This window comes from Zerene cesonia, chromosome 28 (genome assembly GCF_012273895.1).
Source record: "Zerene cesonia ecotype Mississippi chromosome 28, Zerene_cesonia_1.1, whole genome shotgun sequence".
NCBI lineage: Eukaryota > Metazoa > Arthropoda > Insecta > Lepidoptera > Pieridae > Zerene > Zerene cesonia.
This window is the reverse complement of record NC_052129.1, coordinates 1,370,218-1,396,568: the sequence shown is the minus strand read 5'-3', so window position 1 is coordinate 1,396,568 and position 26,351 is coordinate 1,370,218. Positions and strand designations below refer to the sequence as shown.

Sequence of the window (26,351 nt, the reverse complement as noted above, 5' to 3'; positions counted from 1 at the left end):
TGTTTAACTAATAAGTTAATCAAGTTCGGTTAATATTCAATAAAATGTAGTTGTCTAACTTTCTATTTGAATCAATTAAATATTACTAGCTACTATTGCAGGATTTCCAGAAGACGGTCTACTCCATTCTCCCACTACAGCAGCTATAAGTGGTCTTTCGCGACAGTCGCCTTCCACCAGCCGACTGAGACCGCACTCTCCATCTAATTCTACTGGTAAGAACAATATAATTTTTTAGAAGTAAACAGGTTGATAAATATAAAAAAATATTTATATGTCAATAACACACGCTACAATTTGAATTTAATGTGTACAAAACGTACTGATAAATAATTATTTTCTCCAGGTCGTCTCCGAAGTAATTCTCCTTCAAACAACAGTGCAACGGACAGACTGTTAAATAATTCTCCATCAACTCGAATGCAGAGTCAATCGCCATCGAATAACTCTTCCAATGGGAGGCTTAAAGGATCTCCTATGAGGTTTGTCATATTAATATTGTTTAGATAATAATTATACAGTTTATATGGTTTTAGGTGTAGTGCTAATTTTCTAGATAAACGTTAGTTGTATATAAATATTTTATTCATATTTTTCTCAATATTATGGCCTTCATTTTATTTACGTTAGAATACGTTTATAATATTTGAAGTTTTAAATCTTTCAACAGCTGTTAATATAATAGTAAAAATTAAATAATTAATCAATCTCAAATTGGTAGTGTAATTTGTAGTTATATTTATTTTACTTCTAATTAAATATTTAATACTGAGAGCTGTTGAATCAAACTGTTAGAATTTATTGCATGATCATGTGTTTTATTTTGCTTTATATTTTGTTTCACGCTTATAAAAGGCTTAAAAGACATCGACCGATAACCATTGTTATTTATGCGAGGTTTGTACAGTCACAGATTTTATTTCATTTTTTAAACATAATTATTTAAATATTAGCGTAACTACGCTAATTAAGAATAGAATTAAATAATAAATCAAATAAGCTAAAAACATCTGTCATCCATGATGATAGAATCAACTTAATTTTCTCACTTGCTCTCAAGTATACGTAATGAAATGATTTTAATCAGGATAATATGAGTTTAAATTTAATATGTCAAAAATATGTAAACATACAGGTGAAGCTTAAAAAGCGTGTTAATTAGGTATTAAAATTGGTCTTCCGGTATTTGCGTTAAAACGTTACAAACATACAAAAAAAGCAAATTTCCACTTTATTTTATTAGTGTAGATGTAATAATACACGTGATATCATTCGCAGGCTCGGTGACGCGTCACCATCCCGTCACATACACTCGCCGGTGTCGCATCGGTCTGCGTACGATGCGGATATGCCTCAACAAGTGTACGTCGCCAACTATCCACAGGTGTGTATATATTTTTTCAAATAATCTAAAAAAAAACTAAAATAATCTAAACTAAACTAGGGCAAGTGTGGTATAATGGAATATTAATATGAAAATAATGTGGGCATTCCAAAGTTTTCAATATTGCTATACGTAAAATATTTTTTTGCTTACATTAGAAATTCTGCAAAGTTTTGAGTAAAAAAGTAATTCAAAGTAAGGCCATTAGTTCTTAAGAATATATGCCACCCAATATAAGTATAAACCGACATTTGCAGGTGGAAGCCGGCGGTTCCGCGGACCCGGAAGCGGACGTGCTGGTCCGGCTCGCGCGCGGCTCCGCGGGCTTCGGCTTCCGCATCGTCGGCGGCACGGAGGACGGCAGCCGAGTGGCCGTTGGATATGTTGTGCCCGGTAAATAATATGGTCACCTACCTTACATAAGGTTGGTGACAATCCTCTTGTATGAGGGGGGAGGAGGGGGGAACAGGTCACAAAAGTGAATATTTTTCTGGTTGCCTACATTACACATATATTTGGATAAGTTTTTACTTATATTATGTTTTTTTTAAACAATCTACAATGAACTTTTGTCAAATTTTTGTTATAAACATTCGACAACATTTATATATTATTCAACATTTACATATTTTTTTGTATATTATTCAACAACAATTACAAATTTCCTTTTCCTTCTCTTGTACAAATCTAACCCAATCTGAATCACACAGGTGGCCCAGCAGACGGTCTACTCCGACCAGGCGATCTACTCACGTCAGTAGACGGTATACCGTTAAGTGGAGCGACCCACGCCAGGGCGGTCGCGTACGTGTGTCAGGCAGCTTCCAGAGGGCATGTGAGTAGATATTTAAATAGAGGAATAAAATGAGGAAAACATATTAAGAAAATGTGTATCAAATTTGCTATGAGTAATTGAGAAGAAACAAGCAAATTTTGTTAAAATAAAACCAGAAATAAATAAATTTATATTGAATATGGTTATATGATTATTAAAGAGATATATTGTTTACAATTTCTACTAATATAATTGTATGTATTTAACAGTTTTAATAAAGACTTTATTATTATTATTATGTGTATCTCTCCATAATACTCGGGTACCTCCAGAAGGAAAGCACCCGGTCTTTTGGAAGGCTTATGTGGAGACACAGATCCAACACGCAGAGGCCCTTTAGAGAATTTAATGTGTTGTGGGACACCAGCCGCAGCCTGCCCATGACTGCACTATAGAGCTACAGCCCTGGGCAATCCGCGGCCGATGTAGGACTATTGCAAAAAAAATGGCATGGAAAAAATTGGGCTATGGAAAGGGGGTGTTAGATGGATTGGTAGGTTGGGTGTATGGGAAACTATGGGCGTCTGCCTTTTCAACTTCGAAAAATTGAAAAACAGTGGCAGACGGTGACTTGCCAGTTCGGTCGATGGGCTCCCAAAAAAGTTACCTAAAATGGCAACAAGGGGGCAACACCAGCTGACTGGCTAGGGGTGTAGAGAGGTGCGGCACCGGTTTCACCATCGCGGGCCCACAGGCCCGGATTGGGTTTCCCGAGACAGTCCAGAGGTGAGGACAGGGACCTCCCCCGGGAGAACTAAGGACCGCGGGGGCGCCACAAGATGCCCTGCGGGCTTATTATTATTATTATTAATTAAAGTAGAAATATAGTTTAATTTTTAGTTTTATAGCATTGAAATGCTTTATAAATGAGAACAAAGGCCGCGTTCCATCGATGCAATATTGTAATCATTGAAATAATGTTTCGTATTGGTTGTGATGGTTCTTAATCATCTCAATAGATGGCGTGGGGTGCCCCTTAGGCACATGAAACCGAAAGAGTAGAAGAAATTCGATTACTGTGGCAGGATCACGGGTGGCCGAGAGGCTAGGCGTTGCTACGGTTAGGCAAGATACGCAGGTTCGAATCCTGCCTCGTGATCAAATTTTTTCTATTCTTTCAAAATTTCTCAGAAATATAGTTGTTCCCATATTATGTGTAAACGTTATGTGTAACATGCATCGCTTAAATGACTTCAACATAAATCTAATATATTATTCAAACAATTATACTATTTCTATTTCTATGTATATATGTGTATTTTCTTATAACAGGTAACACTAGGAGTGAGACACAACAGAGCTGACATACAACCGCTGGGCTTGCCAGCCGTAGTCCCGACGCATCAACATCAACCGCTGCTGACGTAAGTGTTCAAATTATCTTAACGATAGTGTAAATAATAAAAAAGTTCTATTTATATTACTTGTAACATTCACAAATTAGACTTTAGAACAAAACTTTATTAATACAGATAGCGAGTGTGTCTATCTTCAATCTCGTGTCATGTACTAATCCAGGCTATAATCTTTTTTTATTTCAAATTTCAAACAGATATGATAAATTGTTTTCGCGTGAATCATTAACAAATATCCATTCATCCATACTTATAAACTATGGCGCTTATAATAATATTTGGTAAAAAAAATGATACAACAGCAGCGCCGAGCCGGCGGCGGCGCACGCGCCGGCCTCGTACAGCATCCTGCACCCTGCGCCCATGTACCCGCCCACTGCGCACGTGCCTATGTGAGTTGCACTATAACACTACGTAATATAGCGAATAAATACTTTTTGCTCGTGACAAATGTAGTAGAATTTTCATACATTTATTATTGATATAACATCAATATCATAATAAATGTTTCACACGTTTTGTTAGCTGCTTCTTAACTCCCGATATCACTGAGAGATACTTCAGTTTGAGGGCGCATACGCCGAATACGTCAATGTTAAGTTAGAAAAATTCGGTTAAAACATTTAATCCCGATTTGTTTCCTGAGGTGGGATCACGGGTGGTCTGGGCGTTGCTACGGTTTGGCAAAATGACGCGGGTTCGAATCCCGCCTCGTTATGAAATTTATTGCAGCATTGCACACACAGCAACGCTGAAAAATTAAAAATTAAACATACAATATTTTCATTAATTGATCTTATCAATCAGGTACGGCGTCCAATACGAAGCTAACAGCGGATGGAACGTGCCCTACGACGTCACGGTCACGAGGAACGAGGGGGAGGGGTTCGGCTTTGTCGTCATCTCCTCCACCAACAAGGCCACTAGCACTATTGGTAAGTTTGGATATTATAACCAAAAGTTATGGTACGTGTGTACAGGGTGCGTGAAAGAGTAGCACGCTATTGTGTTTCCTCACTTATCCTTCCTAGTCCATTCCTTTTTTCCATTCGTAATTTTTTTGCTTATTCGTTTCCCCTTAAAAGCGGGCAGCGCATTCGCAGAGACACTACTACAGGCGAACACCAACTCAATGGCCCGCTATGACATAAAAAACAATTGGTGTATAATTTCCGCCATATTTACTAGAGTGCTTAACAATTGTAACGTCGCAGGCCATCAGGCCATTCGCCAACTAATTTAATTCTTCCCCATTTACTGGCACGCCCCCGCAGGCCAGCTGATCCCCAACTCGCCGGCGGCGCGCTGCGGGCTGCTGCACGTGGGCGACACCATCGTGGCCATCAACCGGCTGCCCGTGCTGCGCCTGCCGCACCCCGACGTGGTCGCGCTCATCAAGCGCTCCGGCACCACCGTCACGCTCACCGTGCTGCCCACTCGCCCGGACTCGCTCACTCACTGACCACTGCTGTCGAGTGGACGAGACTGACTAGCTGACTGACTGATTGACAGTGACAGGGAGATTGATCATACTACACTGAACTGACTGATTGACGACTGATATCGGCCGGACTTGCTGATACTGAGTAGTGTCTAAACTAGTGGATTGAGTGGGGGGGGGGGGATACTTATTACATCACGCGTATAGTCTTTGCATATGCAAAGAATGACTCGCTGATATAACACTGACCGACTCACACATTAATATTAATTAAACTGTGCTCTTACGCTGACACTGACAAGCTGGTGCTGACTGAATCTCACACTGAAACATGTGTATGTGACTGTAGGTGACGCTGACACTGATAAAGTAACACGGTAAAACGCTTCACAAGTTTTCAATTATGAATTTATACGCTAAGTGTCATCCTCACATACTGCTACTGATTGTTACTGAATCGCTCATAAAGTGACACTCATTTACTGATAGACATACTGAAAGATCTGACTGACGTAACCTCATCTACTTACTGAATGCCAGACGACATACTGACACCCTGGATAATTGGTTGATAGCCATTGACTGACTGACTGATTTATTGATGATTGTAGTGCCTAAAAAAAAGAAAACTTAATGATTTTATACGCTGTTGTGATCTTATAGAACTGTAGTTCAGTTCTTTAATTAGAATTTCTCTTGCATTGTAATTTTGCTTGCAGTATTTAATGATATTGAACACTGAAAAATATAATAAGGCAATACACGACTAATATTTGTTAAGGAAAAGGTATTGAAGAATATAACTTAACTCCACGTAAATAAATGAGTACTTTTGCCTCGAAGCAAAACTAAATGAACTCTCGAATGTATATGAATCCTATAATCTATGACTCTTATGAACCTGCGAATAAGTACACTAGAGATCCCAGTCGTGAAAATACCTATAGCACTCGGGGATCACGGATAAATATCAGGAATTATGGTCTGATGTTTTGTAATTCTTGAGGTTAGCGCGTTCAAACAAATATACTCTTTTGCTTTTTATTATTAGTATTTATAAACTGAATTAAAAAAGGACCTCCAATGACCGAATTCTCAGTTATGCTAAAAATCATAGAGATCTAGATATTTCTAGAATAGCTCGAATACTATGCGAGATGTTATTGTAAAATGTTTATTTCTACATTTAATTAGTAAGTAATTAATTTAGTATTCAATGAGATAGCTTTAAATATTGTTATTAAGTTTCGTTTAGCAATATGAAGTTACAATTATTAATGCATTTTAATTCTAACGGTATATACGAAATTTTTTGAATTTAGTGTTATAATAATTAATTATTTTTCAATACAAAATAATTCATAGTTAAGTTTGATAAGGGACCATATTCGTATGAAACTTGCATTTAAATTTTGTATTGACTTATTATTTCGATGGAATTGTTAAAGTTAATATTATATAAGGAAGTCAATCAATGATCTACTTCATGTTTGTTAGTTTGTCTCAAAAGGAGCCGAAATATTCAATCATCGCTTATAACACTGGTGATATTGTTTTCGTATAGTATATAAGTATCTTTATATTAAAATATAAAGAAAAATATATTTGAAACTGAATTAAACTGGCTGCTATATTATTTACATACGATTATTTTTTGGTGTTAATGTAGTCACAGATTTAGAGACTTTATGCCATAGTCAAATGAAGGATTCATTAACACAGAGAAGTTAAAAATTATGTAACGATGTGATACAGTATTTTATATCTTTGATTTTGCTCGCTGTAGACGATATACATGAATATAAAATATAAATGTGTATATTTTTATTTTTTAAAGCCTCTAAATCTGTAGTACTAAAAAATAGTCCATACTTAGTGCTCAAAAATCAATACTACGCTATTAAAAAAAGTTTACAAGAATCTCCATTTTGTATTGTACATAGAAAAAGTAAAATATGGTCACAAATTTAGTAAGTATTTAGTTTTATTTCGACTGACAGTTTGGATAAGGGACCACCGAAGGGAGGAATGTTATGTTAGTGTAATTATAAAAAAAAACTATTTAATAATTCTAGATGTAAGCTCTGCGTATATTTTTTAAACAATCGATATTTTTTTTCTATTTTATTTTATTATTTGTATGGTTTTTTAACTTTGCTAAACAGGTTTCAGTAACATGAATAATATATGTCTTATAGCAGTGTTCTTTGGAATTAGAATTAAATGTTGTGTAGAGATTTCGTTTTATTCATTCGTAACTTAATTTACGCCATAAATTTTGAAAGTGCAGAGAGAAATATTGGATCGTACTCAAATCAATAACAAATGGTATTAAATTCTAAAATCTTAAATAAGATTTCGAATTAATTCACTCCTGCACTGTCTATACTTTTAAATAAATGGAATATCAACAGGTTTTATTAAGTAAATGATATATTATCGATTGTTCGCAACAATGTACGCAGAGTCGTAGCTAAAGCAATACCTTTGTGCCTTTACCGCAACCGCTGTCTTGCCCGATGTATAGAATTTTAAATGTTGTCCAAAGATGTGTTGCTCTATTCATGTTGAATCAGCGTTTATTGTATTGAAGGAATTTAGATTATACAGGTTTACTGAATAAATATATATTTTGAGTAGAATCTGTGTTATTGTCTTCTTTCCCGTACCCATGTTACTTTTTATTATTTGTTACATTTTGTGGGATTATTATAAAGTGATAATGTTAGATATTTTAAAGTACAAATATATTGAAATAAAGTTGCAAACTATATAGGTCTATTATCTTTATTCTATATATATTATAAAACTATTAAAAATTGTGTCACTTTGTCTGTATGTCTGTTTTTCTGTTGACAAGCTGATCTCCGAAACTACTGAACGTATTTAAATGTAAGTTTTATGTTGTATAGGTATTAAGTATGGGCGAAATATAGGCTATAATTTGTTTCAGAAAATGGAACATCTGATACAGAACCGCAACCGACCACCTTAGCTATAAAAGATATAAATAAAGATTGTGCCATAACAAAAATTGTTACACGTTATTTTCTTGGGTACAAATTTCATATGGAACTTCAAGAGCTTAGCTACACCATAACATGTATAGGAATCGTTCATTCTCATGGATTTCGGATATCGAAGATTTGGTACTCCCGATGTGTAGTTCAAGAGTCCAGCTACAAAACTAACAGAAACAATCGAGATCTGGAACATATATTGATATTGAAATCAGGGAAGAAATGTTACAATTTTATAAATTAACTTCAGGTATTATGCTAATTAGCTGCAGTCCTCCAGGCAACCTCGACCTTGACCTAGCAGTGACCAGATGTGATTAAATAAAACGAAACATCCATTACAAATATTGTATAATCTGGCTTAAACACTACTTAAACATCACGTTCTAATAAAAATCGAACTTCAATAGACAATGTTGGGTCGGTCAGAAGCGAACCTCTGTTCGGGTGCTACAGCATTCTCCACAATCCAGTCTGTGTAGCTGGCAATGTTTGTGAACACATCTGGGTATTCAGCAGAACCGCAGTCCTTGTAGTAGGATGAGATACCAATAAGTGCCGGTGTGTTGAACACTGCAGCCACCATGGGTGCGCCGGCGTCGCCGAAACATGTGCCATAGCTTTCTCTCGCAGCGCATATCACTCCTGAAATTGTTTTATTTTTATAAATCATGATAAGAGGAAAAAGTTTTTAATACACAATTTTAAATTCATTGCGGCAAGTAAGATATTGATCACAACGCGTCGACGTCGTATAGCATGTCAGACACGACACCCAGACAGTCGGACATTTGTCTGTAATGTTGTCTTGATCCATAATACGAATTTCGCGACGTGGATCTATGACTAAAACGAGTTGTGAGTAATTATCAATCTCTGAGCGTAATACAATATATGTTTGCTTAAGTTACCCAATATTTCAGCAAACAGGATTATTGACTACTTATTTTCAATATAAAAATCATCAAAAATTAGGTACTCACTTTCATTGATATCGATTTGATCTTCGTCAGCATAAGCAGCCGCGCAAGAGTCAAGGGACACCTTTTCTAAGACCACGCTTTTGAGGGTGTCATGTTGAATACCACCTTCCTGAAATTTATTTTTCAGTCGCAGATTATATTAAAATAATAATAGTACAAAAAATAACCTACATTTATTGCCTAAAACTGTGCTTAAGATACACGTTTACGTAGGAAATTATAACCTAATCTAGACATAGACCGCGCACCATTCACAACAATATTTAAGAACAGCTTGACTAGAAATAGATATTTTACGATTGGATTAAAACAGTCACGGTTTAAAAAAAAATTCTACCGTCATAATAGCTACCAGGACAGAAATTCTGAAGCCGATCATCGAGCCACCCAGATTACATTATGATGTCTCACCATTTCAAAACCCCATCCAGCTACCACACCAGCGATTCCATCAGGTACAACATAGTCCTGGGGTGGCAAAGGCAGCGGCCTAATAACACTGCTTTGTCCGAATGGCTGTTGCAAGAAAACAAGGGCGATATCGTTTTGGCGAGGAGATTCTACGTAATCGGGGTGCTTGAGGATTCCACGCATGGTTGTCTCCAAGCCTCCAATAAGGCTGTTGGAGGAACCGGCGCGGATCACGAAGTTGGACAGATCAGCTCCTCTGGAATTAATTAAATCGTTAGATCTAATTAATATAGTTATGTTTACTATCGAAATAGTGTTGCTATTTGAGTAGTTAATGATTAATAAATATATAATTTTTATGGGAAATACAATTCACAACTGTTAGATAGGTATATACGTTAATTTATTATAAAAATTATTATATTTAGATTTTACGAAAACAAGTTATTTTTCTAAGATTTTATTTATCGTTTTCCAAAATGCATTTATTAAAACCATTTCCTAAAAACGTCGAAACAGAATAATAAATAGCTACTCGGAAAGCCAATTTTTAGACTTTTCGACTTCAAGAATTCCAAACTCAAAGCGGAACTATTCTATTTAAAAATACAATTAAGGATGATATTTAATACATACGTAAAGCAGTACGCTGAAGACAAGACATGCCAGGATGAAATGAGGGGTCCCACACAACGTTGGATGTAAAGCTCGATTCTGGGATAGTAGTACACGAGCGCTGCGATGTGTGGGAATTCGGTGATGTCGGTATCAGACCCACCGGTTATTCTGTTCTGGGGTGCCGCTGACGCTGTTAGAAACAAACATGACATATGACATAAATTATTGAAAAACACCACCCTGACTGCGTATTTGAAAACAAAAAGAAACTCGGAATGGTTTATTTTATAGAGATTATTTTAAAATAGAGTTAATTTTAAAATAAACTTACCAGCACAGATAATCGCGAGCGCGATGCAAAGTGCCTTGGCTACCATTTTTACACCCAACACTAAACGTTGAATTACTAATCAGATTACTACAATTTATACTTACAAATAGATCGATTATCATTTGGTGGTTTTATTCCATACTATACAGAATGATGCATTTAATTGTTTTTGCAATTATGTAGGTTTATTATTACATTATTTAATATTTTAGTTATATAACCAAATTCGAAACATAAATACATATTCATTGGCATATTAACTAGTAATAGAAATGAATACATTTTTTTAACATAAACTAAACGAGTAATTTTTTCTGGGACATACCCTTTAGGCTTCAACTAACTCTTCATTTTATGTGTAATCTACTTGTTGAATAAATTTCGATGTGTAGCTTTATTCATTTTTAAGCCTTACACAACTCGTGAGGGTACAATATATTATGTATATTTTCTCACTGACGATAAAATTTTAGATACCTATAAAAGAAAATTAGCTTTATCAGCATGATTACAACTGATTACGAATTGATTAAAAGTAAACTAGCGAAAATAGACTGGTAATTGAAATACAAAAGTAGCTACCTTCAATGAAGAAGAAGATATGATTACAAATATATATATTAGATGCAGATAGTTTTACTCACGGGTAGTAATTAATGATAACCATAATTTAGATGCCAATGTTTCTAAACAATGTTCCCAATGTTCTTGTACTTGTATTCTATTTGACGTGGTTAAAATTTAATAAATCTTTGATCAAACAGTCCGATCCAGAAAAACACCAGTTCCGGTTCTAGGTACTTGCAAATTCTGAACATTCTCAAAGTAATAACTCATTGTCTACAAAAATCAGTCAGTGTTTTACTGAAGGCCTTGGTCAAAACTACTTTTGACTGACTTACTTTTAGCAGTCACTCACACATATGCAAAACTCAGCTTGCACCTCCCGGACGTTCTTATATTTCCGTGCCCGGACTGTACACCATTATACTGTGCTATCAGGAAGAGCTTAATGTTAAGCTGACTACATTTATAGAGACTTAAAAAATAAGTAAAATATTCAATAAATAGCAGTTGTTATATATCCATGTAGCTGTACAAGTCCTCAAGAGTAGTCCATAACCTTTTGTTAAAAAAAGCAAGAGATATATCATGTGTTACAGTTAAAACCTGATTTCCATTAGAACGCGTTTTCCCTAGTTAGAATCCAAATAAATACCTATGTTTGTGTTTATATTGTAAGTGGAATCTTATACGATAAAAACTTGAAACAAATATTCAGATGAAGACAGGACAACCTCTGTCAGTTCGACTACTAATAACATAATATCGTCTTAAAAAAAAATGCTTTGAAAATAGTTAAGGTACATCCTGTGTATTGTTTATTTTAAGACCAAAAAATTTATTACTTAATCTTGCACGTATGAATTATCGATTGTTAACGCAAGATTAGTTACGATAAACTCGGAAGCTCTCAATCATTATCTTATAAGATATAATTATTTTTTGACAAAAATTGAACCGACTTTAAAGCACTCGAAAGCGAAAAACATATTAATACTAGCATTTCGCCCGCGGCTTTGCCCGCGTAGTTGCAAGAAAGATAGACCTGGTGTGTACCGGCAAAGTTCCAGTTCCCGTTAGATTTCCGGGATAAAAACTATCCTATGTCCTTTCTAGTATCTCAAACTATCACTGTAGCAAATTTCAACATGATCGGTTTAGTCGTTATTGAGTTATAAATAGTGTAACTAACACGATTTTCTTTTATATATATAGATTACTCCTCATCTATTTGATATCGGTGCTAGCCAATCGTAAACTCCACTGCGAATTCTTTGGTTTATTCCCGAGTTCCCATCTTCAGACCGTGACTTGATGACAATCGGACCATATCTGTAGTAGGTATACCCTTTCGAACTAGATAAACATTTCTTAAATCGGTTCACAACTGCTCTAATTATTGACTAACATACACAAAAAAAAACAGACGAACATAGAACCTCCTTCTTTTGTTTTTGGATGTCAGTTAAAAAGTAATAAGAACTTTTTTTCATTTGAATTCCTTAAATCCACATTTAATTAGTAGGTAAAGCTTTCATGTCCAGCCTCCTGAATGACATAATGACTGAGAAAAACATGGCTTAGCGAAATTTATTCATATATATATTATTATTATTGTAAATAACAAAATCTGATGCAATAGTGATTGTAATTGATTTTTCCACCGATATGAAATTTCCAAGAACTTTTTAACGTTGAATGATGTGAAGATTTGATCGTTATTAAATTTTAAAATTTATTGAAATGACTTGAATCTTTGTAAATTTATGAATTTCTTACAAATTACAAATAGAGAAATCAAATCGCTGCGATTCATTCAGCAGTCTTTTCGTAGGTAGTTACAAAAAGTTACTCACATGAAAAAAAAAAACATTGTTTATTCGTAACTAATTACGAAAGAGTGAATAAAAGTGTCTTTTCGTAGCTAGATATCTAAATACTAGTTACGAAAGTGCACGAAGCGTTCTCATCTATGGGTTATGGGTATCTACACTAATATTATAAAGAGGAATAATTTGTTTGTTTGTTTGTTTGTAATGTATAAACTCAATAACTGCTGGACCGATTTTAAAAATTCTTTCATCATTAGAAAGCTGCAACTTCGCTGAGTGACATAGGCTATATATGTACCCCGAGCAAAGCCGGGGCGAACAGTATTTCATAGTAGTATACATAGTAGTAACTAGTATTTCATAAGTTGGTTTTAGGTAGTTCCCCGCTTTGATAGTAGAATATTTTTTCGTAGTCAGGATTGCATCTCTTCTTCAAACATACTACTTTCTCTCAAGTAGGAAGTTATTTTTCAGTTTTAAACTGACTACGCGTAACAACTAGTATTTGATATGTTTCTAGTAACGTTTGTATTTGAAATTAAGAACCGAGTCTAAGAAGTTGGCATATTACCTAAAACCTAGCCAAATGCTAGCGTAATTATTATATCAACCTGGACGATTTCAGAATAGAATAAAACTGAATCCAGGGATAAGATGATGTTAACTGCCGTTACGACGCGTAATCTATTGTATTGTTTGTTTGGTTGAACGCGCTAATCTCAGTCTCAATACTGGTCGGATTTGAATTTATTGAGGAAAGCTTTAGGCTATATAACATCAGGTACTATGTGGGTAAAACCGCGGGGCATAGCTAGTAGTCTATATACTATGAATAATAACGCAATTCTCAAGTCCCGGGCAACTGAGCTGCTGGTTCGCCTTATGGTAAGCGATCACCACCGCCCACGGACAGGAGGTAGGGCCTAAGCCAATGCGCTGTCCGCTTTTAATGGGTAAGGGGTAAGGTGTTAGGGAAAAAGACGGTGGGAATAAAAACCAGCAACTCCCCTTTCACCGACAACAAAGTAGTATGCTACTATTTCACTGTGGGGGTGTGATACCTTCGAGGGTGCGAGCTGGCACAATCCGTGCTAAAGCGTGCTTGACTCACATTCCAATTATAATATAGATAGCACAGATAGAGAAAAAATTGCGAACAACATATACTTTAACTTGAAACATATAAAAAAAAAAACAGATCTGTACGGTGCTCGAGATCGATTCATACTTGGCCTGTTTTTTGTGATAGCACAGAGTAACAACTAGGACTTAATTCGTGGGTAACAGAATATATACCTACCGATATTATTATACATTATCCTACTAGTGTGAAGTTACTGAATCTCACGATTATTAATTTTCTTCAGAAAGTATTATTTCTACTAAATTAATAATTTACTATAAGCTAACTAACTGCTTAAAAGAACCAACCTTTAATAAATAATTTTCCTTAAACTTTTTCAATAATTATTCAAACAAAAAAAACATGTCATCGGCCTTTTCTACCTAATCATAAACTTCAAAGTTCAAAACTTCAAATGTGACTGCATGAGAAATTTCCGGTTCTTGTTCAAAATTTTATTTGTGTATTATGGGAAATCGAAGCTTTAGCGGTTTAAATTTTCACGACCAAGAAAATGTGATCGAAACTTTAGAAAACCATGTTCGAGGAACAAAATTTAAATCAAAATATTCTTGTGGACCGATAGAAAAACGACCAAGAAGTGTGAAAAAGCCTCGGATACCAAGCAAAACAAGGGCTACTAGAGGAGTTTACAATAGAATGAAAAATATGTTTGGTGACAAAATTCCTGTTGTGCTAGCAATACTTACATCAGAGTCTGACTTACGTTTAAAATTTGAAAATGAGCCATACTATAAATCATCATATAAAGGTATGTATAGCAAGAAATACGGAAAGATAATTTCTTTTCCTTGTGCAACATACTGTCGAGATTGTAGAAGATCGTCTAAATCGTCAAAGTTGAGTTTCAGATCAGATAGTTGAATATAACATACTCGTAAGTTACCTATTTTATGAGCGTTATTTTCCTGTTAATTATACGTAAACTTTGCTTCAAATCTGAGCTCGTTTCATTTAGTAACATATGTTTGAAATTATTTATCCTGGTAATGATTTCTTGCAAGCGTAGGGACTTTATAATTTAAGCGTGGTATCCCAGTGCAGTTGCGCGCCTTCTATTGAGGAGGGAGTGTTTCGTGTGTCATTTTTAGATAAAGTTTACATGTTTTCTCGAATTTAGGCAATAAATCACACTAATCGTTATATGTTAACATTGTTGTGATTATGTGTTATCATCTTGTGAGTGCTCAAGGCGTGTGATAAGGGTAAGCCACTGTAAATCCATTTAGCCGTGTCAGACGGTATACTGTGAATAAATTGAAATCATATGTTCTTATTAGAATAATGTTTTTTAATGAACACCCAGAGATATATTAATAAAATTTTCAAAGCAATAAATTACTCTTCAATCAATAGGCTTATTTTTTTTTATTTGACATTGATGTGCTAACAGTATTATTATGTTTAAGTTATTTATTTGGTTAGTACCCGTGATATGGCGATGATTTCATTATCTACTTGCTGGATTCTTATAAGTTTTTAAACGTAAATATTATATGTTTATTATTTCACTACAAAACTTTGTATTATGATTAATTATTCAGATACTGATATTATTTTTCGGTGTCGATGATGTTTTTAAAATAATTAAAATGTCTCATCAATAAATAGAAAATAATATGAAGTTATATTCCTGAAGTAAGGTTATGTCAGTATATATTACCAAGTGCTGCTAAATAAATTTATAAAGTTACCATAATTTAATTACTTTTTGTAACACTAATTTGAACTGAAAACTTAATTTTAGAAAATAAGTAAATAAAAAGTAAGTCCATCCAAATAATAAATACTTAAGAATACCATTACCAACACGCAGGTCATGATGATAAATTGTATATATGTTTGTTGTGACTGTGTGTACTAGTTGCAACTGTGAAATGTTTTGAAATAATTAATATTTATTTCAAACACTTCCAAAAGTATTGACCAATAAAACAAGAGGTATAATTTTAATCAGTATCTTGTCTCATAGGTATTATATGACAGGCAAATATAAACTTTTAAATAAGAACTGTAATTTCAACTGATTTTCCAACAGTTAACTCCAACAAAATCTTTCTTCATTAAATTTAAGAGTCAGTAAATGTTCAACCAAATTCTCTGTTTGTCCCTTTGTATGCCTTAACACCAAAACAGAGTTTAAGACCCAAGAAAGAACTTAGAGCAGTTTTACAGAAATTGCAGGGAAACGGAAACTATGTGAAAGAAAAGATATCATTTATGCTTTTGTCAGTATGCTGATATTTAAAATATTTAATTAATTTTCAGCAAACATACCTGCAAATATTATTTTTTTTATGAAATGGAATAAAATAAATCGAATTTATTTGTTAGAATTGTGATTACAAAGGTTTTACACAAAATTCAAGTCCACACAACTCGCCAACAAATTGCATACAAATATAAGTATGGATTTTAATTTGATTACAAATTTGACAAAGTCTAGTATTATTTTTACATTCTGTTATTTGAACATTTTACATTTACGTAGAATAATTATTATTATTGTCTATGTTACAATTATCATTCTTATTTATTGTTTAAGTTATTGATGTCTTATAACTGTTTACCGAGATCCAGTTGCTAATACTGAGAACTGAATATTTTGCCAACAGCTTACTGCAAATACTGTTTCTTTTTCCATCAATTGCTAAGAACCATCCTTTTAAAATGGCTTTCAATTAAGCACTTATGTATACCTGCAATAAAATTTTATGATTTGCTTGGAACCTTTAGACTTACAAATAACCCAACCCACACAAAGCTTATAACCATTTTTGTGAGAGATACACCTCATTCCTGTGGGGATTTCCTATGAACTCTGTGAGTGTAGCAGGCGGAGAGCTAATATGAAAAATACTTGCTGGGCGTTTTTAATATGTTTGAAGAATAAAGTCTGTAAAATATTTGAATTAGAGTTTTCTAGAACCATGTAGGATAATACCCCATTGTTGTACATCCCTGTAGTGAGAATGAGTGTAGCAGGATGGGCGTTGCTACCGATAGAGTTCACCCTATCTTTTTTTTGGCTTGATGTCTGTAAATTTTGGTTAATTAAAGATATGTTGTTGCTTTTTGAGATAACACATACTTTCTGGTTCAAGCCATTTTGTAGGGGGATGGTTTGAGTATTTACCCAAACACACTTTGTAAGAACAATATTGATTTGTAAATCTAGTTGTTTAGTACCGTCAGCGCATAATTGCAGAACATTAGCGTCTAATATTACTTAGGTCTTCTTATTTCTTCTTTGAGTTTTCAAGACAATTATGTTGTTGTGTCAAGTGTGAAAACTGTGTTGTGTGTGTCTCATCTCATGCTCATCTGAGCATTGTATAATTTTTATTTTTCTGGTCATCCAAAATATACTTTCGGTAGTGGAAGTTAAATTTGTTCTAAGCAATTCTTGGCTCCTGTCTTGGTAAAAGGTTTAAAATATTTGGTGGTCATTTAAAACCAGTAAGTGGCAAAGCATGCATCAACATTCAACCAGCGACATTTAGTACGTCAGAAAGTCAGTCCCATGCCCCTGGGATATTGGGCCATTAACTTAACATGATATTATAACTGACATTTTTATAATTTTTAAATGTCTTGAGTTTCTGACTTTATAGATAGCATGGTGCCCCTTGTGGATATAAAAATGTTAATAAATATTGTGCTTTCCTATAAATTGATCCAGTATAGTATGGATCTTAATTATTTGAAATTGATTTACATTCTATTTGAAAATAATACGAACTTATCTATTTAAATTCCGCATATGGTATAAATAGCTCTGATTAGCTTCTATAGAAATAGCATTAATCAGATCATATTGAATTTGAAATGTTTCATAATGCTCTGTCGGAAAAATAAATGAATAAATTTAATTTATATTTAATCTATTAGTATGAACATAAATGCTACATGATGCGGACCAAGTTACAAAAAAGAGTGTTTTTGTACGTTGGTAGTTAGTACGCAAGGTACATAAATATGTTACATAGTATGGACCTGCGGCGTCACTCGTGTGATACCCGCGCAAGAAGTAGCTTATCCTGCTTATCCAGACTACAATCTGTCTCTTTATCAAATTCCATACAGACCGGATCAGTTGTTTCTTTGATGTGAGAGTAACAAACATACATTCGTGTTTAAGTCTGAAATTTTTATTTTACAATAGTGATAGATACATGTAAAAGTAGATACCTATTTTTTTTTTTTTTCAAAAGAAGAGGAGGATATCAACTCGTCTCGTTTGTTTTTGTTAACTTATAATTTTTTACTGCATGAAGTGATTTTTATGATTCTTTTCTTTATTTGAAAGCTGTGAAAAATCTTTCCGCTGTCAACACGAAGATGGTCATGAACCCCATGACCCAATCCCTGGATCATTCGTTGTGTCAAGTGACTCATTGGAATGCGGGTGGGCAAAAATTGCTGAATACATACGTAGAAACGGATGTCCGAAAAAATGAAAAGTTTTTACAATTTCGATAAAAAAAAATATTATTTTCATCCGATTCTCATCTGGTTATCAGAAGGTCACCATTTACGGGATCTAAGACTGTTATAAAGAGGAAGCATTTGTATTTTTGTTTTAAAATAATGTATTCACACGAAATCTATTGGGCCAATTGCAATATATTACAAATTGTATATCCAATTACATCACTAGTTTATTATATCGATAAAAATGATTGTTCTCTTAGACCTTAAATGATACAGTAGACGTATCCATTTTATATTAAAGCTTATTATTTTATATGTGTTTTGTATGTTCATAGATAATATTTAGTTCATAAATAAAGTTTCGTAAGTATCATGCTAATATATTTATAACATGCCTCAAGGGGACTCATTACAGATTTTAACATTGTACAATTTTATTTATAATTAGCAAACTTTACGAGAATGAAATCACGTTTGTTAGCGCTGAGAGATCTCATAAACATCTCTATATAGATGCTGCATACTAATTGTTCTAATGAAACCTAACCAATACGCCCGGCCACTAATTAATTATACGAGATAACGAGGTGTGTTCACATCGTGGACCTTATGTTTCTTGTTATACCGTGTAGGGCGTTTCGAGTTTCTTTGTTCATTTTGTAATTCTTCTGGGCAAAATTATAAGATTATAAAAATATGTTCTGTATGCTGGGCTGTTCGTGTCGTGGGACAAGACCAGTTAATCGGACCACGTGCCCACGTGTATGATGGGCGCAGCGTCCTGGTAATTGAGTGTCTCTTATGTAACATTATCTTCCAAGTGCATAGAGTGAATGACGAAGAATCCATTATTTCTTATTGACGATGTTTAGTCTTCGTTTCAGCGGCATAAAACATATTTTATAAACAGTGTCTCAAACGTGCAGTAACTTTTAATGTCATTTCCAGTTTAGTTCAGGAAGTAAAGCGTGGTGGGGCAGTTGATATAACTATGAACAAAACATTTTAACAAAGATCCTAAAGATTCCTCAAGCATAAATTTTTACGCGTAGAAAATGAAACTCCTTGTGAAGAAATATGTATGATAATATGATAAAGAAATATCCTTAATTCAAGATAGTCCTGGAAGAACGTCTTCTACAAACATTTCTTCCCATATTACTATTTTTTTTTGCTGTGTATTTACAACACTAATTTTAAAAAGATGAAGAAGAATAGCTTTGTTTGCTTCTTTAGCAAAAATTGTTATTTATTTTCACCACGGATTTAAGCATTCAAGTGCTTTTGAAATGACGAATAGCTCTAATTGGACATAGTCCGTTGTATTTCCTGTGTAATTGGGTTTTTCTTTTCTTGTTATGTTTTGTCCAGGGAAATGCTTTGTTAGTAATCTTACTCATTGTCCTCTTGCCCAAAATGATATAATCTACGAAAATCCGTGTTCCCTTTTATGTGATTTTCTTTTTGTTTATTAAATAACATTAATACTCGCTAATTAACACAGATATTATTACTTCTAAATAAGCGGAGATAATTATTGTTATACATGTATAATTTATAAATCATACAATGAGTACTGAGATGTCAACGGCCTTGTCAATATATCGAGAGACAAGAAATATGATATGAGTTGTGTATTTTGAATTACAATAGTAATAATTGAAAATGTTTATCAACTGGTTTCTCAAAAGACCTTTATATTAACAGTCAGTTTTATAAATTTTATTTTACGTTTAGTTTATATTATTTCAAAGTTTTCTTGTTTTCTACAGGTAAATATTTGTCTTTTCTACACTAAACAGGTCAGAAATCTATTTAAGAATTTATCAGCTTGCGTATTATGTACCTATGTGTGGGACTAAGCCATCTATGATGTCTAATTTAGAAAAAATTCTGTTAATCGGGAAAGGTGTTTGAATTTCATTCTACGAATGATACTTACGGCAATATACAAGATATGATAAAGTTAACATTAACTATAACTTATAATTTGAGACCAGAGGAACCTGCATGAAATTAATTAATGTTTCAATTTATCATCGTTAAGAAACTGGCATGTCCATCTGCTGATACATGACATGAAATGTCTGCCGACCCGCACTGGCCCAGGCGTGGTGGATTATAACCTGAACCCTCACAGGTGACCTGCGTCCTTACAGTGGGAACATAGATTACACCTAGATTAAATCAGATCAGTTTCATTACGTTAAAACTATCACAATAACGAATGTTTTATAAAACGATCCACTTTAATAAAACGTCATTACGTGTTTTATTACTTCATTCGATCTTTTACATGGATAATCGGCTTATATACGCGTAATCTCGTTTTTCAGTTGTATGAAACCTGCCATCTGCTTATTGCATATTATATACGTCTCACGACACTGGTTGCGGTGGTATGTGCCGTGAATAGGAACCTCCATGTAGGTATTCTTGTCTTTGTTAATGGCTTCACCCAATAGAAAGACTGCTCTATTGTCCAGTATAAGTGAAAATCAGGTTCAATGTAGGTATTGGATAATATGGTTCAAATATGATGTTGGATTGGGCGCAGTTTTAAAAACTCTGCCCCAAAAAGAGGGATGCTAAAATTTTACATCAATGTCTGTGTGTGTCATCGTAGCGTATCGTAATGGACCAATTTAGATGCGGTTTTACGCAATGGTATTTACCTTTATTTGATGAAAATCGATCAAAGATGTATGTTATTAAGTGCAAATTCAAGATGGCCGACATCACCGTGGCGGTCGGTGTTTTTTTTTCTTTGTTTAAAATTATATGTAGATGCTAATTTTAATTTAATAATAATTTTGATTCATTGATATTAACTTCCAACCTGATTGAATTATGTGTAATACTCAATCAATAATTTTTAAGCCGTTTTTTTGTTCCGGGGACCTCATTTATATTTCCCTTTGTGTAACTTTGTTATTTCCAATCATGCGTTCCATTTTACTCGTGCCAAAAAGTCTAATTCTAAACATGCTTTAATCGATATTGCTAAAAGAGCCCTGAACAAATGTACTTACTTCATAATAATAGACGTAATTATTCTAGAATATTCACATAACAGTCGCTGTCAGAAGATGCATATTTCATGAAAGTCCGTCTTCTCATTAAAAATTAAACCTTACCTCAATCCTTCGTAAATCAGGCTTAAAGCCTTGGATTTTGGGTTAATAAGGTATTGCCGTCATTTATATAGTGGGAGGAGGGTGATACCTATATATATATATATATTTTTTTTGTTTAAAATAGTTATTTAAATACACTGTGTTTAAATATGTGATACTAAAACGAACCTAGGATGACTTGCTAGTTCTTCATCCACGGTGTGCGCCATAATTTTAGTTTTCGAATAATATGTACAGAAAAAAACGAACAAACATAAACAAACATTCATCGTTTTATGTTAATCATGGCAGATGGCATAACTTCGAATGAAACATTTTTATTACTTCAATAAAGGTTATTTTAAACGTAATCAAATAATTGTTACTATTGTAAGAAATTATGTGAAGTTTTAACCAGGCAATAGGTATGTCTAGGTCTAGGTGTTAATACGAAATTGTAAAGGATTATAAGACCGACCTTCACATATATTTACCGGATAAAATTTATCTTTTATATATTACAATGTTAGTTACCGAACTCCTCCGAAACGGCTGAACCGATTCTTAAGGAATTTTGTGTGTTTTTCATGCCCCTAAATGATAAGAGTAAGGCAGAACAGCGTTTGCCGGGTCAGCTAGTATTTTTATAAATAAAACGATTCTGTCTAAATAACGTTGCCCTAAAGAAATAAGACCTAAGAGTATATCTATTGACTAGACATCTATAGTATCTTCACCTTGCATTCCCATTATCGATTTTTGTATGAATGAATAGAATTCTGCTAATATTATAAGCGCGAAAGTTTGTCAGAAGGTATGGATGTTTGTTTGTTACTCTTTCACGAAAAAACGCTTAGCGTATCTGTGTGATATATGGTACAGAGATAGATTATATTCTGGACCAAGCGAATGACGCCGCGCATTACAACTAGTTCTCAATATTTTCGCAACTTCAATTCCGGAAACTACGAAATTTTCCAATTGTTGATTTTTGTACCTACGTAAAAATAATGAATGGCCGACGGGCGTGTGATACCCGTTACATGAAAGAGGTGTACAAACAAACAGTAAAAACTAAATAAAGCTTCAGCCATTATTCATTTGTAAATGTATGAAATTGTCTATGGTTCCATGGTAGTGATGGTTCTGCTCTCAGAGGATGTGGAAAGTGTTCAAATATAATGTTAAAGTGTACAATTTATTATGAAGTGCTTATGTGACTATATATCAACACTTATATAGTAGTAGCTTTTACCAACGGCTTCGCTCGCGTGAACTAAAAATTTTGTACTTCGTGGCTAGTTTTTGACATCTTTACATGCGTACATATCGTGAACTATTTATATTAGCAAACATTTTTTGAAACCTCCTTTTAATATTTAAAGACTTATCAAATAGCTACCCATCAGTTATTATTATTAAGTCTACTTCTTCTTCTCTTTGTTAATGGCTTCCCCCAACAAAGGGACTGCGCCAATGTCCAGTGTAAGTGGTTTTTAAGTCTAAGTTAGTCCTCCGTAAGTTTTAGCAAAAATTGACAGATCAACCCAAATTATCTGAGGAGGAGCATAACGTAATCGAATCGTGTAATACGAACGTAGTCCTGTTATTTTCACCCAGTCAAGTTCACCGCGGTAGCATGGTCGGCCCAAAACAATTTGAATATACCGTAACTCTTAATTATAACAAGCAGGTAGGGCCGGTTCATAACAATCGCATCGCGGTGTTTGGGAAGAGATTGTCGATAAACAACTCTGGAGATTATATCGAATGGCAGCCTCGTTAAACTGATACGTGAGCGAATTTAGAGATCTGCTTCATCTCGCTGTTCTAGTACCGTTTGTATAAATGATCAGTTCGTCTCTGTCTCGTTAAAACAACAACTAAAAAACAATATGATAAAAACTAATACCTGGTATCCCATTAAGTTGAAGAGTCCCTGATCTTCAGCTGTTTCTGTTTGACTAGTAAATTCATGTATTTATGACGTTTGACGTGTTTATTAAACGAATACTTACAGGGTGTACCGATGCCATCTTCAAATAAGGTAGCGAGACTACACGAGAACGTAGGACAAGGTGACACGTTCGGACTGATTAAATACATTAATTTAAAAATAAATAAAAAATGTCTTTACTCGGCGTTGTCGTAAAATTATGTTAAACATGCCTAATGGTGATATAATGTATTCTTAATAATATATAAGTAATTACTGTAGGCACTGGGCGTCAAAGTCATAGAAGATCTCACGTAGAAGTACCTTGGTATTTTAAATCATATTTATGAACATATCATAAATTTACATGTAAACTATTTTATACCTTACTGAAAAGCAAATCTTTTAATATTGTACATTGAATTAGAACACATGCTTATAAATCGATTATTCTTTTAAAATTAAATATAAAATTACATCGTCACATAAATTAATTATAATTGAATCAATAAATGTTTAATTAAGATTTATAATCACTTTAATGTATTTTCTTATAATCATTATTATATTTTTCAGTATTGATTGTTTAAGGATGTCTATGATAGGTTCATTTCCAACAATTTGAACTCTTACCATTTTAATAATAAATTTATTTATTTATATTATTAAGCTAAAAATAATAACGAGTGTTAAAAAGGTAAGAGACTAACATTTTTAAATTGGTAAATATCCAAAACGCTATAACCATTTTTAATAATCTGTGCCGTTAAAAACGCTTATCGTAATATTTTCCTGTTTGATTTTGCCGTACGAGTAACCACATAACGCTGTTACATTAGTGATGTCACTTTTTATATTTAGGAGGTGCCAAATATTGAATATTAACTTTATATTTGGCTAGTTACTGGGTGTGACTTATGTAGGAATTGCGGGTGGGTCATCTCGTTAGTAATATTGGCTTAAAATTTATTTACATGTATAAATATTAAAGAAGTACCTAACTCAAACAAAGTCGTTAGTTTTCTTACATATCAATAAAATGCACAGTTAGTCTATTATAATGTAATTTATTCTCACTTTCGTATATTTTGTAGCTTTTGTTTTAAGTTTAAGCAAACAATGTAAAACAAAAATTCTATTTCAATTACAACACTGTCAATAATTTTGACGAATTAATTTTACAGGTGACGCTACCAATTCAATTCAATTATTGAATAGTTTTTCAATTAAATATTAAGATTTTAATTTTTTTTACAAATAAAATGAAACAATAATAGAATCAGTACCATTATCGTCTTACGATTCAAGCGACGTGTCTAAATTATTGCTAATGAATTCAAGATAAAAATAAAGAATATCTTGACATTACCGTACCCTAACGTATTGACGTCAACCAGCACCATGGAGTAATAAGATGCTGAATAAAAATGAAGCGGTTTTCAAACAAATACATTAAAATACGGGAATAAACGAAATGGCCGAGGCTCGGGTGCAATATTGGAAACTGTTGTATAAGAGGATTTCTCGTGAGAAGTATAAAGAGAATTTTTATAGGTCAGTGGGCATACTGAAACGCTTCAGAGGGCCTTTCTATATTTACCAGTACCCCAAGCTGTGCTTGATTAGGTTTAACACGCATCCACTTCACATATTGATTGGGCTTTATATCTATGTAACGGGCGGGAAAAGTTAGTGCCAGATAATACTTGACACCTAATGGCCGGTTGCGTGCTGGCTATTTAAAAAAAAAAGTCTGTGGTCGGGAGTTTGTGCTCGAATTTGAATTCTAGCATGTCGAGCGCGCTTTTTTGTTTTCTCTTTTATAATTAAAATGTTGCCAGTCGCTTGTTTTTATAGAAGTACTTTTTATCTTGCATGTTCAGGTCAAGTGAAAGCGTAGGAAAATTAAGTCGAAAATGGCTAAAACGTTTTAAGCACTCGGAAAGTTGTTCAAATATCGTTAGTCTAGCGTTTTAAGGTTAGCCCATCGTTTGCCGCATTTTATGATGTAACTTTTCTAATGTACTTTGTTTGAGTGCTTTTTAAAAGGATGACATTAATAAAACGTATAACAGGACAAACTGTTTGATCGATAATAATTTAAAACGTATAGCGTCAATTTATGTATTACGGTTAGGAAAGAGTACTTCTAGTATAGGATATTATTACGTTTTGGTATTTATAGAAAAATATACATAAATTGATTAATTAGTTCGGTAGATCGATCAGTAATGAGCAATTCATTACCAGGATACAGAAGCTTTGACAAATAACACTTGAACCCCATAAACAAACACTTTCCACAGCCTCAGGTGCCATTTCAGATGGTTATAACGAGCCGTAAGCTATGTTACTTAGTAGCTGGGTTCGTAACACTCCTATTGACTCTCTGGCTCATAGACTTTAAACGCGTGTGGTATAAACTGATCTTGCATACATTCTATATAACGTGCGATATGCTGAAGTTGTTGATGAAACTGGTGGAGTTGTATTGACGATGGGTAAGTATTTTGTGATTGCTAATCGTTGTGAAGCTACTAAAGCTATAGTTGAAGAATTCTTCTTAGGAAATTTTCTGATATACGATCCGGAAAGGACTAAGAACTGATGTATGAACTGAAATTAAGTTAAATCCAAGTGAGGAATCTGGAATCTCTAATGAATAAAGTTATTAAAAAGCGCAAGACTCGCTTTGCCAGGCTTTTTTGTAATTCAAACGATGACACACTAGACAGGTATATGCAATACTGAAGTTTTCACTGTGTTGTTCGATATTGCGATAAGTTGCGGAACTGTAAATGAAAACTTATTTTAATTTTATCTATATGTATAATAGGTTTCGTGGGTAGGAGCAAAATAAGATAGTCGTTTTTTTTGAAAGCTCTTGTATTTAAATTCGTTTTTATTTACATATATACAGTTTTTATTTACCTCTATGTGTTAAATT

The 26,351-nt window shown here is 33.7% G+C and overlaps 3 protein-coding genes across 5 annotated transcripts in view; 2 read left to right on the top strand and 1 right to left on the bottom strand.

The window, feature by feature from the left end:
* The window catches only part of LOC119837566 (membrane-associated guanylate kinase, WW and PDZ domain-containing protein 1), a 15,614-nt gene extending 9,334 nt beyond the window's left edge, over positions 1-6,280 (top strand). Inside the window, exons 13-21 of one of the 3 annotated variants that reach the window (XM_038363190.1) lie at positions 102-215; positions 347-482; positions 1,279-1,384; positions 1,642-1,777; positions 2,095-2,219; positions 3,492-3,583; positions 3,880-3,966; positions 4,382-4,509; positions 4,849-6,280. In XM_038363190.1, the coding sequence (XP_038219118.1) occupies positions 102-215; positions 347-482; positions 1,279-1,384; positions 1,642-1,777; positions 2,095-2,219; positions 3,492-3,583; positions 3,880-3,966; positions 4,382-4,509; positions 4,849-5,036 (1,112 nt within the window). In that variant the 3' untranslated portion in view covers positions 5,037-6,280. Of the gene's footprint in view, positions 1-101; positions 216-346; positions 483-1,278; positions 1,385-1,641; positions 1,778-2,094; positions 2,220-3,491; positions 3,584-3,876; positions 3,967-4,381; positions 4,510-4,848 lie in introns of all 3 variants that reach the window. The other 2 variants (XM_038363191.1, XM_038363189.1) reach the window with 2 other exon arrangements.
* A 2,110-nt stretch (positions 6,281-8,390) lies between these two features.
* On the bottom strand, positions 8,391-10,424 carry LOC119837687 (trypsin-3-like). The gene is made up of 5 exons (XM_038363418.1): positions 10,379-10,424; positions 10,066-10,237; positions 9,430-9,685; positions 9,019-9,127; positions 8,391-8,680 (listed from the first exon to the last, which is right to left on the bottom strand). The coding sequence occupies exons 1-5, from the start codon at positions 10,422-10,424 to the stop codon at positions 8,439-8,441; spliced, it is 825 nt and encodes a 274-aa protein (XP_038219346.1). The 3' UTR covers positions 8,391-8,438.
* A 4,540-nt stretch (positions 10,425-14,964) lies between these two features.
* The window catches only part of LOC119837686 (inositol 1,4,5-trisphosphate receptor), a gene marked incomplete at its 3' end in the record, with an annotated part of 57,081 nt that continues 45,694 nt past the window's right edge, over positions 14,965-26,351 (top strand). The window contains exon 1 of the mRNA XM_038363417.1: positions 14,965-15,123. The remainder of the gene's footprint in view (positions 15,124-26,351) is intronic.

Excerpts from the sequence above, each read along its gene's own strand:
- LOC119837687 (XM_038363418.1), bottom strand. The coding sequence starts at position 10,424 with ATGGTAGCCAAGGCACTTTGCATCGCGCTCGCGATTATCTGTGCTG. Across the intron at positions 10,238-10,378 it reads GCTCGCGATTATCTGTGCTG|CGTCAGCGGCACCCCAGAAC; the intron begins GTAAGTTTATTT and ends TGTTTCTAACAG. Across the intron at positions 8,681-9,018 it reads TCAAATCGATATCAATGAAA|GAGTGATATGCGCTGCGAGA; the intron begins GTGAGTACCTAA and ends AAACAATTTCAG.